The sequence below is a fragment of the Apostichopus japonicus genome, chromosome 16 (assembly GCF_037975245.1).
Source record: "Apostichopus japonicus isolate 1M-3 chromosome 16, ASM3797524v1, whole genome shotgun sequence".
Classification (NCBI taxonomy): domain Eukaryota; kingdom Metazoa; phylum Echinodermata; class Holothuroidea; order Aspidochirotida; family Stichopodidae; genus Apostichopus; species Apostichopus japonicus.
In genome coordinates, this window is record NC_092576.1 from 10,563,611 (window position 1) to 10,583,610 (window position 20,000).

The 20,000-nt window shown below is 36.4% G+C and overlaps 2 protein-coding genes across 8 annotated transcripts in view; both read left to right on the plus strand.

The window, feature by feature from the left end:
* Window positions 1-1,566, plus strand: part of LOC139983528 (uncharacterized) — a 5,640-nt gene extending 4,074 nt beyond the window's left edge. Inside the window, exon 2 of the mRNA XM_071997145.1 lies at window positions 1-1,566. This exon is cut by the window's left edge and continues 281 nt beyond it. Within this exon, the coding sequence (XP_071853246.1) occupies window positions 1-1,191 (1,191 nt within the window). The 3' untranslated portion in view covers window positions 1,192-1,566.
* Window positions 1,567-6,152: 4,586 nt separating this feature from the next.
* The window catches only part of LOC139983811 (uncharacterized), a 58,844-nt gene continuing 44,996 nt past the window's right edge, over window positions 6,153-20,000 (plus strand). For 3 of the 7 annotated variants that reach the window (XM_071997600.1, XM_071997603.1, XM_071997598.1), the window contains exon 1: window positions 6,153-6,355. Coding sequence is in view for 3 of the 7 variants with exons in the window: in XM_071997603.1 (XP_071853704.1) it covers window positions 6,316-6,355 (40 nt within the window). In the remaining 4 variants the exon portion in view is untranslated. Of the gene's footprint in view, window positions 6,356-9,240; window positions 9,343-13,721; window positions 14,026-20,000 lie in introns of all 7 variants that reach the window. The other 4 variants (XM_071997599.1, XM_071997596.1, XM_071997601.1 and 1 more) reach the window with 3 other exon arrangements.

The window sequence follows — 20,000 nt, forward strand, 5'->3', positions numbered from 1 at the left end:
CGTAATGAAGTTGAAAGGGATTATTTGACACTGATTGGAAAAGCTGAAAGTATGAAGCGATTGCAAACAGAAGTATTAGATGCGAAGGAATTAGCTGACATGAAGCAGATCTCTGAAGAGAAAAGGGAATCGCAGATTTTAGAAAACCAACTCGCAATAATAATTAAATGTCACACAATTTCACACGAGAATGCTCTTGATGAAATCCAAAAGATAAGCAAGAGCACGAAGAAAACGGCCGAAATTAAAGTTAAATTAGAGAAACAGAAGGAGGTGCTGAAAAATAGGTCTGTTGATCTCTTGTACAGGGAGATACCCAAAGATGGAGCATTCTGTAGCATTACAGTCAGTACGCTGATAGGAAGTTCAATCTTGCTTAGTAATCAGTTATTACATACATTTGATGCACGACAAAGGAGTGGGGGCGTTCTGCTTATTTGTGTTGATCCTAAAGATTCCAGTAAGGAATATTGGAGACATCTGGAGAATATTGATAATTACGATGATCCTGTAGTTATGTCGAATATAGATATGTATTATGATGGCAGTTCACACACATTATTTGCTGTAGGTAATACTGTCTTCATTGTACGTCCTTACTGGAATGTTTCTCTGTTTGATTCTGTAGAATCAGTCTCATACTTGATGATTGATGAGGTACCTGAAGGTTCATGGATTACCAGTGTTACAGCACACTGTCCAAACAATGATCCGAACGATGAGTTTATCATCTCTACTAGCTGTGACCACTCTATTCGAGAGTACAATATCTCCGAATCTGCTCTTAGAGTAATATATACAGGAGACTTTGTACGCTCTAATGCTATATCCAGAGTTGCTTACTGTCGTAATTTATTTGCTATCATTGGTCGAGGTCTTGATGGCGTCATACTTATAGATGTTGATGGTACGGTAAAGCAATATGGCACTTTAAGGCTTCCGTCAGCTATGTCTGGTATGTTACCGATCAATATCATCTGTACTGGTGCTAAGTGGCTAGTATTGTACATCAGTGAGGGCGTAGAGAAAGAGTGGAAGGTTGTACACTATGAGGAGACTGGAGAGTTTGTGAACGTGTGTGATGCAGGAACATCATCTAATGAGATGGATGTTCCTCTTAGCGTCACTCGATTTAACAACACTGGATATGTTACTCTTGTTAATTCCAAAGTACGTACATTTCAGCACTGAAATCTGATCTCGGTTACAGAAGACGTCTTAGGTTAAAACCAGTTCAAACAATTTAGTTCGATTATAGCAGACAGTGTTGAGAGAAGTATTCATCAAAAGTGGAATAACGTTTATTAAGAAAGATACTGGTTACGTCACCATAATCTAACAGTAAACTTAGCCCTCTATTTGCTGTGCGTGATATACCTACGTCATTTCCGCTCAGCGAATCTCCCTAAAACGCCTCTTCTGTTTTTAACATCAATGAATTATGTGTAAATTGTTATTCATTTCAGTTGACTAAAGTTTTATAAAATGGTTTAAGGCCTAGATTTTGCTTAATGTGCTTATATCATTTCTTTCATGCTACAAATAACCTACGAAACATAATTTGAATCGAAACATTCAATCCCCCTCCCATATCCCCCACCCCCCGCCCGTACTGTATACCCCATTCTCTTTTTCCGTATCACCGTTGTCAAAAATCACCATTTCAAATTAAGTCGAATTAAAGACAAGTTACTGTTATCCATGTTACATTCTCCACGAACTTGTAAACATAATTGAATTTCTTCAGGCTTTAGCTCATTTGTTTCTTGGCAAAGATGTAAAAACAACTTTAAAGATAATTGACGGTCACATGAGGTTTGAATTCTTAGCGCCGCATGTCTAGCTTATATTAAAAAAAAATGTATAGTATTTAAAATAGGAAATGATAAAATTTCTTCTTTTGTCTTAACCTACAATTAAACGGGTCTCATAATGTTCGCACACAGTTGTACATTAATCAAATAAAAATAACCCGAAGACTTGCCTGATTGATTTTATTTTCTAATTTTTCCTTTTTAGCATTTGGTCGTAAGTCAGTACCACTTTAAATTCAATGCTGTAAGGATATTCTTTTACAAAAAATTCCCTATCTATTTGTTTTTGTTATTGTTTAATGGTATAATTATATATTTTAATTATCTACCTGTCCCTGTCCCTTTCTAATAATAGTGAACCATGCATATAACTAATGATCGCTGAGTACGTCACCACAAGGACCTTTCAATGTTCCATTATTACAACCGTCACGGTCAATGTACCTCTCTGACACTATCTGAGATCATATTATACAATCAAATACTGTCTATACTTTGAGACTGATAATTGAAACAGAATATGTTTTTTTTCTGTATTGCGTTCACCAAATTTAACTTTATTCTATGAATCCTGCAACTTGAATGGATTCGTGAATGAAAACCAAATCCTCATAGCATTTCTTATTCACAAAATGTTTTAAAAATTTTCTTTCTCTTTAAACCAAACTTACATTATGAAACTTTTGGGATTCCTTTAACTTTTTTTCCCCGTTTATTTCTTCTCTCATTTTTACTTTTTCTTGTTGCTGTAATTAGCATCGTGTATGGTAACATGATATGAACACCACTTTTTTTAATGTCAGATATTTGAAATTTAATCAATCATGTTTATCAATATTTCTAAAGTAGAAGGTGAGAATTACTTTCTCGTCGTAGTATCCATCAAAAATTTAGATAATTTTGATCAAACTGTAATTAAAAAGTTCAATATATCTGTGAATCGCAAATGAGTTTAGAAAGTCTATGTGTTTATGTGTTATTTATTTTTGTTTATTGGATAATTATTCTTTTGAATAAAAAAACTGAATTGAATGAATAGAGTTCTGGAACAATCAGGCTAGGTGAATTAGCTCAGGGACATAGCCAGGGGGAGCAGGGGCAGCAACTGCCCCCCCCCCTCTTTCAGTGTCGAAAAAATGTTAAAACTGTTGTTTTTTAGCATGGTATTTTGTCAATACTCTTTTTGAACTTGAATACTCGTCAGCTCCGTTAACTCGATTATAATCGTGGTAACACAGGCCTACTGATTCAGCTATTTACTTATTTTGACAGATGCAAGGAGCTAAATTTAGCCTATTACAAGTCTATAGTTTGACACTGCGTAATAAAATACATATTGCCTACGTAACCGCACTCGATGGAGTGTCACGAACCGTATGCACAACGACGCCTAAAAAAAATATATATATCGTTATCGCAGTGTACCAGCAGTATAATATATATATATATATATATATATATTATACTGCTAATACACTGCGATAACGATATTTTTTTTTAGGCCACTGCACATCTGGCTACCTTACAAAATATGAAAGTTTATATTGTCCATCAGTTAAGTACGTCAAATTTATTAAAGTCCGGACATTGGACAATAAACAAGAATCAACCTACTGGAAAATTGTAAAAGAACACTATGTTTGTCTTTCTGATATAATATGTAAAAGAACATGTAAAAGAATTCAAACAGGAAACATTATCTGCTGATTATATGATATCATATGATGATGATGAAACTGGCAAAACATTGCACCAGATCGCATCTAAGGACCTTCAATTGTTCAAAAATGTCTCAAAGGGGAGGGGGGTACCCTCCCTTAAATAATTTGCAAAATGTGCTCCCCCCCGTTTCAAATTCCTGGCTACGTCGCTGGGTTAGCTAAGGCTACCGGCTGGCAGACTCGAGAACGATACTCCCCCTTTAACTTGGCCGATTTCCAGTGGTATTGAAAAATTTGCTAGTTTCTCGCGAATCAATTTGCACCCGCTTGTCTCAATTCGGTTCTGGACCGAACGCGAATAAGTTGTCAGTACAATATAAGTACAACATAAGTTAGCAGTACTTCCACTTTCAATTACATTTTCTGATTGTAATGAAAATCGATAAGTGAGGGTATGTTTCACTTCTTGTTCTTGAAACTTTATGGAAATCAAAGAATATACAGGAACTAGTATTCTAGAAATGTGACAGATATGAAAGAAATTTAAGAAAGTTTGATGTTGCGTGGAGCTCAGGAAAACCATTTATTTATATTCTTGGCCCATCGGTAGTTTATGTGTAGCTCACATTTCCATGTTATACGTATTCATAAAACGCTCCTAAGCCCGTCACTGCTGCTATAGAATTTAAATAATATACCATTTAAAGCACTTTTCATGTGCCTTTTTGGCCTATTGAGTCTCAAAAAAATGAAACCTTATCAAATCTAAAGAAATTGTTAGTTAAATCTAAAGAATGGAGTTATGATTTATGGAGGCACTGAATGAAAGTCCCGCTACAGTGCCAGTCTGCCAGACGCAGTCGTTTGGTACGTAAGTAGAATGGAATCGAAGTACTATTACCAGCTAACGTTACCCACGAGGACTAGCCTAAAGTGTAGTACTAGTAACCTAGACCAATCTAGTACTAGTAGTAGCCACTGACATTGAATATGCCTCGTTTTCCTGCCATGTATTTGCCGATTTAGATGGCGCTCTTCTTGTTAGCGCTACAATTCCAATTCTTGATGTCTCTAACTCGTATTCTTGATATCTTTAACTATATTCCCGATATCTCTAATTCAATTGTGGATATCTTTAATTGTAGTCCCGGTATCTCTAATTCAATTTTGGGTATCTGTAATTCGAGTTCTTGATATCTCTAATTCAAGTTTGGATATCTCGAATTCATTTCTTGATATCTCGAATTCAATTTGAATATCTCGAATACAATTCGAAATATCTTAATAATTTTTTAATTTTTCATATTTTTAATTTATTTCTTGATATCTAACTATCAATTTGAGATATCGTAAATGAAATTCAAATATCTAATTTCAATTTCTGATACCTTCAATTTAATTCAACATATCCGAAATTAATGTAGATATCTCGACTTAAATTGAAGATATCTTTGACTATTAAATACATTAAACATGGCGTTCCATACGCACACACACAAGCATATTGAATCTCCATTGGCCGCTCCTGGGTGTTACTATATGGCATGGATGTCACAAAAAGTATAAAGAGAGTTTTGCTGATATATATCTTGAGCCAATTAATTTTTATGATCGTAGAAGACACGCTGTGAATGTGAACGTGTGGTGAACGTTACCAAGTTTTTCACTCTAGTAAGACTTCCAAAGTCGATACAGTCAGATCAAGGGTCAAATTTCACGTCAGGCTTATTTCAGGAAGTCATGTAGGAGTTAGGGATAGAACAATACACCTCTAGTGCATACCATCTGGAGTCCCAAGGAGCTTTAGAGAGATTCAATCAGACTCTAAAGAATATATTTAGGACTTACTGTTTCGATTTTGAAAAGGATTGGAATGAGGATGTTCACCTGTTATTGTTTTCTGCAAGGGAAGCAGTTCAGGAAACATTAGGCTTCAGTCCCATTGAGCTAGCATTTGGGCGTACAGTTCGAGGTCCCTTAAAGCTTCTGAAAGAAAAATGTCTGAATGATGAAATTGATACAAACCTTTTGGATTATGTTTCCAAATTCAAGTAAAGGCTTATTTAGATCAAATAAAATTGCTAGGAATCATCTAAAAGAGGCCCGAAGCAAAATGAAAAGGTGGTATGATTAGGATGCCAAAAGTAGAATATTTAATCCAGGAGACAAAGTACTGGTCTTGTTTCCAATACCTGGACACCTACTTCAGGCCAGATACCATGGGCCTTATACAGTAGAGTCAAAAGTGGGTGAGGTTGACTACATTGTCAAGACGCCAGATTAAGAAAAATTAGGTCATCTTTCAGAAAATGTGCAGTGTGAATTAAAGCAATTAATTCACGAGAGGGAAGATATTTTTCCCTATTTTCCTAGTAGGACCAATGCTGCTGATCATGACGTTGATGTGGGTGACCATGAACCAATCAAACAACACCCCTATATATATATATATATATATATATATATATATATATATATATATATATATATATATATATATATATATATATATATATATATATATATATACATTGAATTTTGAACACTGACTGGCAACATAACATACAGGAACAATGATATGTAGCCTATATGACCTGGTCACATGAGAGGTTAATAACGCAACGACTTCCGACGGGTTTTCACGGTTATCCACACATATATTAATTCCTTAGTCGTATACACGTCTATGGGTTGGTGTGTTTGCGTTTCACAGTATGCCAAACCAAGTAATGCACTGTAAGTTGTACTAGTACTGACACACCCTTACCATGCGCTAATGGTATACTGCTATCTACTAACTGCCTGAGTTTACGTTAATTCGACACAGATTATAATCATATATGAGTGGTCGTTTAACTTATCGACTGGAACACATTAAAGGTAAGAGCGGCATTTTGTGATATATAACATTGCAGAATAGATTATCAAGTTGTACAACCGTTTCAATTGTCCGTGAAATCGATATCTAGTTGTAAACATTCACATAACGTTCAAAAGCTCATACAACTGTCCAATCACGTCAACCATTGTAATATCAAGCCTTAAATGCTAACTACTTCATGACGTTGCAAAAAACGAATATTATATTTAAGGAACGATTGGTAAAAGAGTTGATTCTTCCCTATAGTAAATAAGATAATGTTGTATTTCTTATAAGAGTGGACTTTGATACCGTTCTGCCTATAGCTAGTTAAACGCATACAGACATACAGGCTACACGTTTGTTCTCATGGCGGTTGCCTTGTCTTAAAACTATCGGCAGTATATAGAATATAAATTGCTTGTGTTTTTCGTTCCATTGGGCTCAAATACCGAATTGCTTATTTGAAGTTTCGTTCTTGATAATGTAAGTGTAGCACAATTTACTTCGTAATATTAAAATAATGTACATTTGCGAAATACAAGAAACTATTTTAACATTTGGTAATGGCGTGCAGTGCAAATATTAAATAGCACAAACAACATAGCCACCCAGTTACATAAAATGGACAATTTTTTCGCCATTGTTATTTCTTTCGCTTTGTTTGAGTGGTTTGTGTTGAAGTTTCCTTCTCGAAAATGTTAGTGTAACACAAATTACTATGTGTAAAAGTAAGTTGGCCTGACGTTTCGATCCTAGCAGGATCTTCTTCAGAGGCTAAATGACAAGTAACAGTAACAGAAGGGAAAAAACACACACGCAGATTACAGACAGGTTAATGAGCATGGTGAACACAAAGAGATAGATGTAAGGAGATTAGTAGACCAGGGATGTAGAGAAGAAATCAACAGGGGAAGAGGAGAGGTAGGAGATAAACAGTAGAGGGACAGAGGGGGTGGGGATTAAAGGAAGGGGGTAGGGAATAAACTGGAGAAGGATAAAGACAGAAAGGTGTGGAGAAAAAAGGGTGGAAGAGAGCTGTGGGAAGAGGAGTGATGGGGGAGGGGGGTCCTGCTAGGATCGAAACGTCAGGCCAACTTACTTTTACACATTCTATTACACAGGCTCTCCAGTGAATAAGCAGTGTGCAAACAGTTTTATTTTATTTTGACAAATTACTATTAAGTAAACATTTATGTAACAATTATGTAACATTAGAGTAATATATATAAGCTAAGTACTAAAGACTATTTTAATATCTGGTAATGGCGTGCAGTATAAAACAAAACAAATAAGGTAGCACAAACAGCCGAGCCAGTCAGTTACATTAGGCAGACAATGTTAACATCATACAGATTTCGTTCATTCCTTTCAATGTTTTTTATTATCATACCCGGACGTCTTTTTTTGTTTATCTGGTTATATTTCAATAGCGTTAAGTAACGATAAAAGGATCAAACTGTATATTTGTGAACTTTCATTTCACGTATTGAAATAAATAAACTACTTTCACATTTGCCTTTTACATGTGATTGATATATATTACGAAACCGTGTCGGCCCCACGGATTGTTGAGAAATGTTTGAAGTCAGCCATTATCTTCTAATTAACAAACAGTTAATGAAAACACCCGCTCAACCCCACCGTGAACCCCTCCCCCCCCCCGAAAAAAAGGAAACAAAAACACTTTCTCTTTGCATTTCATTATCTTCTAATTAACAAACAGTTCATAAAAATGTCTTTCACGGAACACGCACTCAACTCCCCAACCCCTGCCCCCCCCCCCAACAAAAAGTACACTTTTTCTTTGCATTCTATTCGAATTCCTCCCACTATGACATTTTCTCCATACAGACACATTCTTAAGAAGTTGCTTTGCTTCAATTGCATATAAACAATGTATGTACCATCTCACTGTTGAGCACAAAATGGTGGAATAAAGGCAAGTTCCAGTTGGAAATTTACCATCATCGTAGGTAAACTATTACCGGTTGTAGTCAGTGAAGATGGTTAATGTTTTTTAAACGGAATACCAAAATACTGTCTAGCCTTACATACTGACACTACGGCGAACAAATTCATAGTCAATTTTGACTCAATAGGCGAAGAAAGGAAGTTGTTAACATCGCGAATTTACCCGATACCTTTACCTTGCTGAAGAATTTAGATGTTTGAGCTTTAACAACAATTTGAGTTTTATGAATGACTCAATTCCTATAAAATGCGTAATTTATGACTCTTCAAGTTACCAAGTTATGCTGTGTAAATAAGCTATATATTCAGCTAATCTATGGTATCATCATACATATTTTCATACATAAATAGGACAAGTTCACAACTATAAGTAGAAGTCGAAACTTTGAAAGAAGCCGACAGTTACATATAACAACATTTTGTCTTGCTTCGAACTGGACAACGAAGCATCTGTAAACATCAAACATCCATTTCCAGCTACATTATCTGACGTACTGATACAAAGAGAGTGTTTATCAATTAATCCAAACCAAAGCGCCAATGACTGTTAGAAAATACACTCTGTGCAGCTCAACCTGACCAGTGTGGTAGATTTGACCAGAATCTGCTGCGGAAAAGCTTCATGTATGGTGTTGCAAATATTCTTATATCCAAACGTTATTGTTTCTCTGTCCCGGACAGTTCGCATAAACAGGATTTTACCGTAGATCTTTGGAAGGTCACACAAAATCAATACAGGTTATGTTGTTCGATGAGAGTTAACAAAATGATAGACTCAATGACTCTGAATAAAAACTCAGATCAGGAAAGGTTATTGGCATACGATTTACCGATCTTATAGATCATATTTTGTTTGCATAATCACATCATCACTAGGGTTCATGTTATAACATAGATATAATATTCCTTCCATCATGAAACTACCCCACAGCTTGGATTGAACATCACTCTTGATGGGTTTTTCCCGACAAACGTCAATCTGACTCGACGGATATTTCCGAGGACTGAGACGTTGCACTCCCCCACATAAATGGTAATGGTAATGGTATACAGTGTACATTCCTTGTATTTTACATTTCTTTGGGTTCAACTACTACACTGTCAACTTTCAAACTGTCAAGTTCCATTCCTGAAAAGGTAATTGTTGCACTTTTTACATATTGTACAATTTAGCAAAATATAAAGGACCATTTTGGCATCCAGTATAATGGCGTGCATTTTGAATACCAAGTTCAGTACAAACAACAAAGCTAGTCAGTCATATGACATTGTCAATGTTAACTCCATTCAGATTTCATTTATTTCGTTCAGCGTTTTGTATTTACTCAATTCTGCTCGGTTAATTAGCTATATATTAGGCTAAGTCTATTGTATCAGCATACAAGTATTCATGCATACATAGAACAGGTGGAAAACTAATCAATAGTACGGTAAGATCATGCTAAAATAAAACGAAAGATTAAAGTAAGTGTGTAGGCCTTTTATATATTTCCTGCAGTCTTGATTATGACACATGCCTGTTTGAACTGTTAAGATACATAAGGCCATGCCAACGACTTAACGATGCATTTTGAATGACTTAACGGATTGAATGCGAGTCCCCACCCTCTTGGCCTTTGTCTTGAAAAAATATATTTGTATAAGTATACATTACAGTATAACATCCGTAACACGAAAGGTAGCAAGTTTGTGAACTGCATGAGGTGGTAAATGCAATACTGATTTCCACGTGAAACCTACTAATCGTGAGGCAATTTAAAAACTATATATACAATTAAACATAAGAATGCAAATACAAGCAACCACTCCTCTCATGGAGGACGGTAGAACTAGTTGGGATATGGACACACGGGGCATGTGCTATATGCCCCGTGGGGCATATAGCACATATATTAACTCTGTTACTGTTCTGGTTCTGCTTATTTAGTTTTATTCTCGTAGTTGTTCACTTATAGTTTGTTTATTGTATGATTGTGTTTGTATTCACTAATGTTTTATGTTTACTGTCGACGGGAAATAATTTCCGTTTTCTGTTTTCTGAAATGGACAACAAAAGTTTCTATCTATATATCTATCTATAGGTATGTCTATTTGCTTTTTCACTTTTAATAGTTCAAATGAATACGAGATTTCATTTTACATTGCTACTATAGTAAATATAACTGTTCTTCTCAACTTTAGAACTTTGTGTACTCACCGAAAGGCTTAGCCTACAGTGTGACTGTTAAATTGGATCTTAAATTTACCTATAGCACCCAGGGACTTCTCTAGAGGGGGTGTGGGTGTCTCACCCCCCCCCCCCAACTTGGTAAAACTGACAATAGTTGAAAAATTGGAGTGCGACAGTCGGAATTTCCGACTGTCGCACTTTAATTTCTCTAGGCCTATTCATATACTCCTGTCATTGTGAATGACCTAAAATGGAAAAATTTCGGTCAAACTTGACCTTTAACCAGTCATATTCACCACGTTTTCCTTGCCACTTTGAGAAATTGTATCTTGCGATTCTTATACTCCACCATACAAAACTTCGTATGATTTTGAATACTCCAAAAAAAGGCCTAATAGAACTACCGTCATAAATTGCCCAATTTTTTTGGGGGGATGGGGGGGGGGGGAACGAACGACTTGCCTAAAAAATGTAACCACAATTTTCTGGCGCTCGGCGCGCGTTCCACCTGTTAATGTGCATATCATATAGGCATGCATCGGTTTTCATATCGTAAGCCTATAACATACAAGCATTTTCCGTCTTATTACCCATCCATATTGGTTAGAATTATTGGGCAAGTCGTTACAATATTAATGGTAAAAATTATATAATGTTACCCATTGAAAAACACATTGCAATTATCTTTCTTTCAGTGGGTGCCGAAAAGTCATCAGCATATTGCCCGAATTTTCACCAAAATATTTGTTCGGGGGAGGGGGGGGGTTGGGGGCTAATAAGTTTGTGAAGTGAGTGCCAGTGGCTACAAATGTATCGAAAAAAGTTCGGAACAAAAGTGCAGTCGCGAAATATGGGGTGTCTGACTGACACTGACCGTATCGTTGACGAGTAGCGCGGGGTGGGGTTGGGGGGAAGGGGGTACAAGGCAGCAGTCGGAATTTTCTGGCTTCAAAACCCATCCAATTGGATTTTCAGCCACTACACCCCCCCCCCCCAATCATCAGGCTTTAGCTACGTCCCTGATTTCACCTATACATCTTACCAAAGATTATCAGAATTATGCAGTTCGTAATGAAAATTCAAAATGCGCTTTGCAGTGTGACACAGACCGCTGCCTATAACAAAAAAAAAAGAAAAGGAAAATAAATCGTTCAATGTATGACCTTTCTTTGTTAATGATAAAACGAACTATTCCGTCTGCTTGCGATGGCTGACCTTTCATAAGTACTACCCTAAAAAAAGATGTATTATTCTGAATAGCTAAGTAAATTTACAGTTCGCCAATATTACTATATAATTTTATATTTAAGTCATCAGCGGTTCTACTGACACATTTTTAGTTTTTTTTTTTCATATCATTTGGTTGGAATTGTATCTTTTTCTAATAATTATGTAACATTCATAAATGCCTAAACCAACTTTCTGTATACTGGACCAGTCTCGAATGCGATTCGAGACTGGTCGAGTGTATAGAGAGGAGAATTGCTTCAGGATCGAAATGTTAGACAAACACTGGTTTGTTGCCGTGGCAATCATGAAGTCATAATTAAAAGAAATGAAAACATGGTGTACATTGCCATGAGTATATGCAAATATGTTTATGGGCAAAGAAATGTTTCAAATTGCAAAAGAATATTGTACAGTATATATAGCCAACTTGCAATTAGTTACAGCAGTTGTACTCTATGTTTTCACACACACCGAGTCTCAATACACACTGTACGTACTTCTTTAATCATCCAGCTAAATACTTCGAGTAACATGAATGACTTAGGGATTAATTTTGAGCTAGAGTCAATGTAAGCAACCTTATCGAGGTGCTTCAACGAAGAACCGAAGCGTAAAGCGTACAATGTTGACACTAGTAACAGTAGAAACCTTGTCGTAAGCCTAGCAATAACGTAAGCACTAGACCTACTACTAATTCTAGCAGTAACGACATGACTGACCAGGGACAAGGCCTAGCGATCTTTCAGACTCGCAATAACACTGTGGTTACTACAAGTCCAAACCTGTCGAACAATCATACAATGGGGCTCGGAACCTCTTCAAAAACTGCTCATTCTCAGGCCCAGTGAACGTTTATTTGAACGGTTCATCTACCGACTAGGGATAGACAAGTTCTACTCAAAAGAATGTTAGCAACAGGCAACGTTGCTATAGCCTAACTGTTGTAGCGTTTACGGACTTTTCAGAACACACACAACTCAGCCGATCTGTTTATTGCGCAATTTGACCTGGTAGGTCAAAAATAAGTTTTAAAATGTTACCTTAGAAATTTGTTCATTTGTTCTTATTTAATTGTCATTTCCCTCCATTTTTGAGTGTTTCAATTGATTAGAATACCAACATTTAAGACCAAACGATACTGCTTCATTCGCAGTTTTTCACTTTTAATGTTCGTCGGAAGAAAATGCTGTTTTACATGAGGTGACTATTACGTCATTCAGGAAAAAAGATCAAGAGAGGCATAAGGAAAATTAAATACAGATCAGCAAATATTATTAGCGAAAAAATTCCGTTTTCTAACATTTGTGAGGGTCATTTATGAATAGTGATGACGTCATCAGAGGTCTCAAATCAAATTTAAGACCGGTTCCCCTCGTATTTATCCCCTAATTGAAACTGTGCACGAAGAATAAAGACAGTTAAAGACTGAAATTGTATTCACATAACAAAATAGCGAAAGCGACCTTTTCCCCAATTCCGACTCGTCGAATTTGTCAGGAAACTGGTGGTTGTCGATACAATCATAAACACAATACTGCATATTATCCATATTTTAAATTTTTACACGGAGTCTGGTACACGCATTTCCGGCTCGCAACGGTTTTCTTAGACGTCATAACATTATACAATCCGATAACAGCTTTAATATTCAAACATTCTAAACCCTTCTCTGCATTGCATTAAGGCTCTCTCTTGTAAACAAGTAATGTTTTAAATTGTTTTAAAACGTTACCCAATTATACCTCCTAAAAGTTCATGCCTGCAGATTACTGTTTTTTAATAAAAGAAAACATAATTTTAAGCTATCTTCGTAAATTATCGATACTTCTAGAAACTAATATTCATGTTATACAGACAAACTAACTTCCGAAAAAAGTTAACTTTATCAATCAAATGAACTTATTTAAAATACTTGACATCGATAGGAATTATTTGTAATTTGTATAGGTTATAAGAGAGTAAAATTTCATTCGTCACGCAAATCATCAGTAAATCGCTTTGTTTAATTGCAGTAATAGGGATAACATCTCTTCGATATGACGTCATCAAGTTCTACGTCGCCGTTTAGGCTCACTCTTCTGAAAGTATCCGATGTCTTGACGGAGAAAAATGTCCAGGATCTGGCTTTCCTATGTGAAGATATAAGTCCTGCCAGGAGAGAGCTGATAACCAACGCTAGAGAATTATTTGCTGCTTTACAAGGTCATGAACTGCTCAACGAACAAAAGGTTAACGTACTTATCGATTGGTTAGACGAGCTTCGGCTTTTGGAGGCTTCAAATCTGTTGAAGAATTACAGAAAGACGCACCTAACAGGTAGGCTACTAAGTATTTTATAAGAAAGCAGGCGCGTAGCAGGACTTCTTGATATAAATGAGATTGCAAACCAAATTTACCCCAATTTGAAGTGTCAGGAAAGATCTGTTTAATTAACGCCTGTATTGATATTACTTTTCATGACGTCATACATGCCTTATCGTCTGTACGAATTCAAATGTTCAGATTGATGAAAATAATTGTAACAATCGTTGTGGGGAGGAAGCCACCACCTTTGAGAAATTTAATTTTTTTAATGGGACTTAGATGCAAACTGGTGCTATAAATTTCAATCATTTTAACTACATTTGTCTTTAAGAGTTAGTGTGCGTGAAATTAAAATGTGAGACATTTAAGAATATCGGGTTAAAGAAGTTGAGGATGAACGTCTTACTATGCCCCCCCCCCACCCCGTGGCTACGGCCCTGTATATATTAACGGTGACCGGACAACTCCCCCCTGGACAATTACCCCCCGGACAATTACTCCCAAGACAACTCCCCCCTGGACAATTACCCCCCGGACAATTCCCACCCAGACAATTCCCACCCCGGACAGTTCCCACCCCAGACAATTCCCCCCGGACAATTCCCATCCCGGACGACTTCCCCCCGGACAATTACCCCCCGGTCAATAACCTTCCTGGACAATTTCCCCCCGGACTATTCCCCCCCCCCCGGACAATTTCCCCGGACAATTGCTATGGCGCGAGAAAGCGGAATATATACGTACAAATATATATATGCTGTACTTGCGAAATACATACATGGTTAACTTCAAAAATACATTTTAGACATATTTGTTTACACATATATATTCCCTGAAAATTATATTTATTCCCTTAAAAGATATATTTATATATTCTCCAGGCGTACAGAAAGTATTTTCTTAATAACAAATATGTATTCTGTGCAAAAATATATATTCTCTTACAGTAAATATTCTGTCAAAAATATATATTCTCTAACACAAAATATATTTTTTCTCTGCCAAGAATATATTTATTCTCTAAGAGAAAAAAAAGGTATTCTCTAAAGAAATATATATATCCTTTTCAAAAAGTATGTATTCTATTGCACACTTATTGCCAATATAATGAATAAGCTGTTCACTGAAGTTACTGAAACACCAACATCTCAGTTGGCACTTACAGAGCTCCGTACTTTGTTCAGCATATATATATATTTCTTACAGAATATATTTTTTGCACAGAATTGAAAGGCCTGCCTGACATGTCAATAAAACATTGTATCCTAATTCACAAGTCAGTAATATGAGGCATAGCTTCGGCTTTTGTCCACAAACTTTCAGTTCTGTTACCAAATTGTTGACCCTTATTATGGCCAGCAAGAAAAGACGAAACTTTGAATTCATCGGGGTGTTGAAGAAATTGGGAGGGTGGCTGATCATTGTAGTACTTTGCTGCTAAATGATCAGAACAACCCAGATTGCTTGAAGAAATAAAGGAGGAAATTCAAAAAGAGTGGGCTCAACTCAAGTCTCAAGTCAGTGGCAAAAATATTCCATTTGGTCCCCTATCCCAGCTTGTAATCCAGGAAGGCTACAACTATCCTCTGTTGTCTGAATTATTTAAAGTAATGGTACACCTTTTGCTCGCAAAGTAAGGCTTCCAAGCGGCAGGTTTAAGCAAATGCAAGTATGTTGGAGTTTACAGTTTTTGAGTTTTAGATTCTACGGATGCCCATAAGCTCATTTCCAATGCCAATAGCCCCCTATTCGTACGAGGCGTATCGCACATGTTATCTGATAGGCTGGTCCGGTGGGAGATACTGTAGCTTATAAACAAGGTTTCCACAACTTGGCGTCTGGCGACTCAAAATGACCTTTGATCTCAATAAAATATTGTACTGAACGTGTCACAACTACATACTAAATATGAGATTCGTTCAACATTCCCTTCTTGAGATATCGTGTTTACAAGGTTTACACTATTTGACCCCTGGTGAACCCAAATGACCTTTGACCTCCACATTAAACTAGAGGCTTTTGCTCCTAAATGTGGTCCCCTACTCACGAACTTAAATATGATATTGGTTTAAGCTTACATCCTTGAGATATCCATATGATATTATATATGATTATTATTATTATTATTATTATTATTATTATAATTATTATTATTATTATAATTATTATTATTATTATTATTATTATTATTATAATTATTATTATTATTATTATTATTATTATTATTATTATTATTATTATTATTATTATTATTATTATTATTATGATTATTATTATGATTATTATTATTATTATTGATGGAACGAGGATGGCCTTTTAACTGTCAAGAACGTTCTGTAAGGGGCTCTCAATTTTAACGCTTATTCTCCACTTCTTCCGCATTGAGCAAGTGTTTGATTACCACCAACCCGGAATATCAACTATATTCTAACTTTTTCTTCGTGAATTTGTGCCGTTATGGTGAGAGGTAGACCCAAAGGAAGCAAAAATAAGCCAAAGGTAACTTCAACTAGGCCTACAGTAAGCGACATGGCTAGTAAAAGGCCTACCATGCTAAGTCAACGCAGTAGACAACGTGGTTCGAGCTCTGAATCAGAGACGACGCCCAGCTGGAAAGAGGCATTTGAAACATTTAAGTTGTCATTACGTAACGATTTCGAAAAAAGCATTGGCATGCTGGAAAGCAACCTTGAAAAAGCTATTGAATCCTTATCTGAACGCGTGGAGGAGATAGAGAAAAGAGACGAGGATTATACAAATCGCTTCTTAGGAATTTCTAAAGCTCTAGAGAAGGCCAACGTCACCATCAATGAAAATGCCGAATGTATTAACAATCTTGAGCGGCATTCGAGGAGGAACAACTTCAGAGTCGTGGGAATCAAAAGAACTGAAAACGAGAATTGTTCGACTATTTTACAAGAAAAGGTCCTTTCAAAGTTTCCAAATGGCCACGAGATACGTATTGAGAGATGCCATCGGGATGGACGGGGTGTCGGAGATAAACCGCCTCATATATTAGCGAGATGTCTGTCCTTTCAGGATAAGATTATGATAATGAAGTCGTGGAGAACTCACCTGAAGGATCAACAATTTTTTATTGTAGACGATCTTACGAGGCTGGATCTAAAGGAGAAAAAAGCCCGATCGGCTAAGGTGAAGGAACTGTATTCAACTGGAACAAAACTACGATTCGTGGCGGGGAAGTGGCGGGATGCTCGGGGGAAACCGTACCCTTTTTGAATAAAAAACAACGTCGTGGAATCCACTAGTGAACTTTACAGATGTTCTGTAACTCATTAAACTAACATCTGGACCATATTTAATTGTTTTTTTTTTTCTGACGAGTTTTCTAAATTGATCCCTTTACTTTATATGGAATGTTCGATTGTTAAGTCAAGGTTAGTCCTCATTCCTTTTTTCTCGAGTGCAAACAAAGCACTCTCTTTTGTGTTGTATTGTTGTTGTTGCTGTTTTTGTCTTTGATAGTTTGTCTGTGTGTTTTGCTTTAGTTTGTTTTGTGTTTGGTTTTTTCTTTAGTCCTTAAAATGCATGATATCATCTCTGTTTGTACCTTTAATGCTCGTGGTTTAAATGATTTAAAAAATAGGCGTAAGGTGTTTACTTGGCTACATAACCAAAAGTTCTCTATTTCTTTAATTCAAGAAACACATTGCATTGACGCTTCTACAAGTTTTTGGAGTAATGAATGGGGTGGAAAGGCCTTTTTTTCTTGTGGATCTGTAAGAAGCGCTGGGTGTGCTATACTGTTTAATCCTTCCCTTAGCCTAGCAGTTGTTAAGCATTTGTCAGATTGCAACGGCCGCTACATTATTATTGATATTGTTATTAATGACACAGTTTATACTATTGTTAATGTTTATGCCCCCAATAGGGACGATCCGTCTTTTTTTAGCAACATATATAGGTGTCTAGCGTCCAATTTTACTTGCATAAACATTATATGGGGTGGTGATTTTAACTTAGTTCTGGACCTAGATCTCGACAAGACAGGGGGCACAAAAAGAACAAATTTTAGAGCGAGAGAGATACTCTTTGAATGCATACAGGGACTTAATTTAGTTGATGTATTTAGGGAGAGGAACCCAAAGAAGTACCTTTTCACATGGTTTTCCAATATTATTGATGGCCTTAGTTGTAGGTTAGATTTTTTTCTGGTGTCAACCAACTTGCTAGCTTTGTGTAACGACTGTTATACTTTATCGACCATTCAGTCTGATCATAATGCGGTAATTTTTAAGATGCGTGCTTCGACTTTTAAGAGAGGCGGGGGGTTTTGGAAATTAAACACTTCCCTATTGAAAGAAGCAGATTTCGTAGAAGGAATTCGTAAGTTAGTTTCTGGTGCCTTGGCAGAATGGGATTTAGATGCAACTAATCCACAGCATTTTTGGGAATATTTAAAATTCCTCATTCGTTCCTGGTCCATGAAATATTCTAAAGAAAAGTCTCGTCTTGTGAGGGAGAGGGAAAAAACGTTACAAAAATGTATTGTTTCATTAGAAACTGAATACAATTTCAACCCCACTCCGTCCCTTAAACTACAAATTTCAAACGCTAAGCACAGCCTTGACGACATTTACGAGGGCAAAATTGATGGTATTATTATTCGCTCTAGAGCGAGATGGGTTGAACAAGGTGAACGGAATACTCAATACTTTCTAAATTTAGAGAAGCGAAACAGTGAGCGCAAGTCAATTAAAATTCTAGTTGATGACAATGGGACTGAGTTTACCGATCTCCACGCAATTCTAAACGTTGAGAGAATTTTTTACGAAAATTTATATGCTACTTGTAATGATGCTTGCTTGGATAATACTTTTACTGAGTCGCTTCATATTACGGGTTTGAACGACGATTCAAGAAATAATTGTGAAGGTGCCTTAACTGAAGAGGAATGTTGGAATGCACTTAAGAGTATGGCTTCTGGTAAGGTGCCTGGCAGCGATGGTCTGCCAGCTGAATTTTATAGATTTTTTTGGCCAGAAATTAAGTCTTTCGTTGTTATGTCGCTGAACTCGGGATATCTGATAAGTAAACTTTCTTCGGAGCAAGGCAGAGCTGTTATTACTTTACTTCCTAAAGATGGTAAAGACATTAAGAAAATTAGTAATTGGAGGCCAATCTCACTTTTAAATGTAGACTACAAAATTGCTGCTTCTTGTATTTCTGCAAGACTCAAAGAGGTCTTGCCGCATGTTATCCATCATGATCAAACCGGCTTCCTTAAAAACCGATATATAGGAGAAAATATTCGACTGATCCTAGATGTTATACAGTATGCACAGGATAAAAATGTGCCAGGTTACATTCTCTTCGTTGACTTTGAAAAAGCTTTCGACAGTGTTAATTGGAAGTTTTTGTACCATACACTTCAACTTTTCAATTTTGGGGATAGCATTATTCGTTGGGTTAAGACCTTTTATGCAAATTGTACGGCTTGCGTTTTGAATAACGGGGTTTCCTCTGGCTTTTTTCCTGTTAAAAGGGGGATGCGCCAAGGTTGCCCCTTAAGCCCATACCTTTTTGTGTTGTGTGCAGAAATTTTGGCTTTGAAATTACGAGCTGACCGTATGTATGTCGGTTTTCCAGTAGGCAATGTTAACATTAAAGTGTCTATGTATGCTGATGACACAACTATTTTTCTGGACAATATCGATCGTTCTTTACAGAGAGTTGTTGAGATACTAACAGAGTTTAAACAAGCTTCTGGTCTGAAGATCAACTTCGAAAAGTCTAACATTCTTCCTATCGGCGATAATAATGAGAATGGTAATGGTCAGAGTGCTTATAATATTCCCTTTACAGATGGTCCTATTAAGGTTCTTGGTATTACACTTACGAATAATAGAAGTGACCTCTTTCCCTTAAACTATTTGCCAAAACTTTCACGTTTGAAAAGTGTCCTAAATATGTGGTCTCCTCGTGATCTGACTCCCTATGGTAAAATTGTTATCATAAAGAGTTTT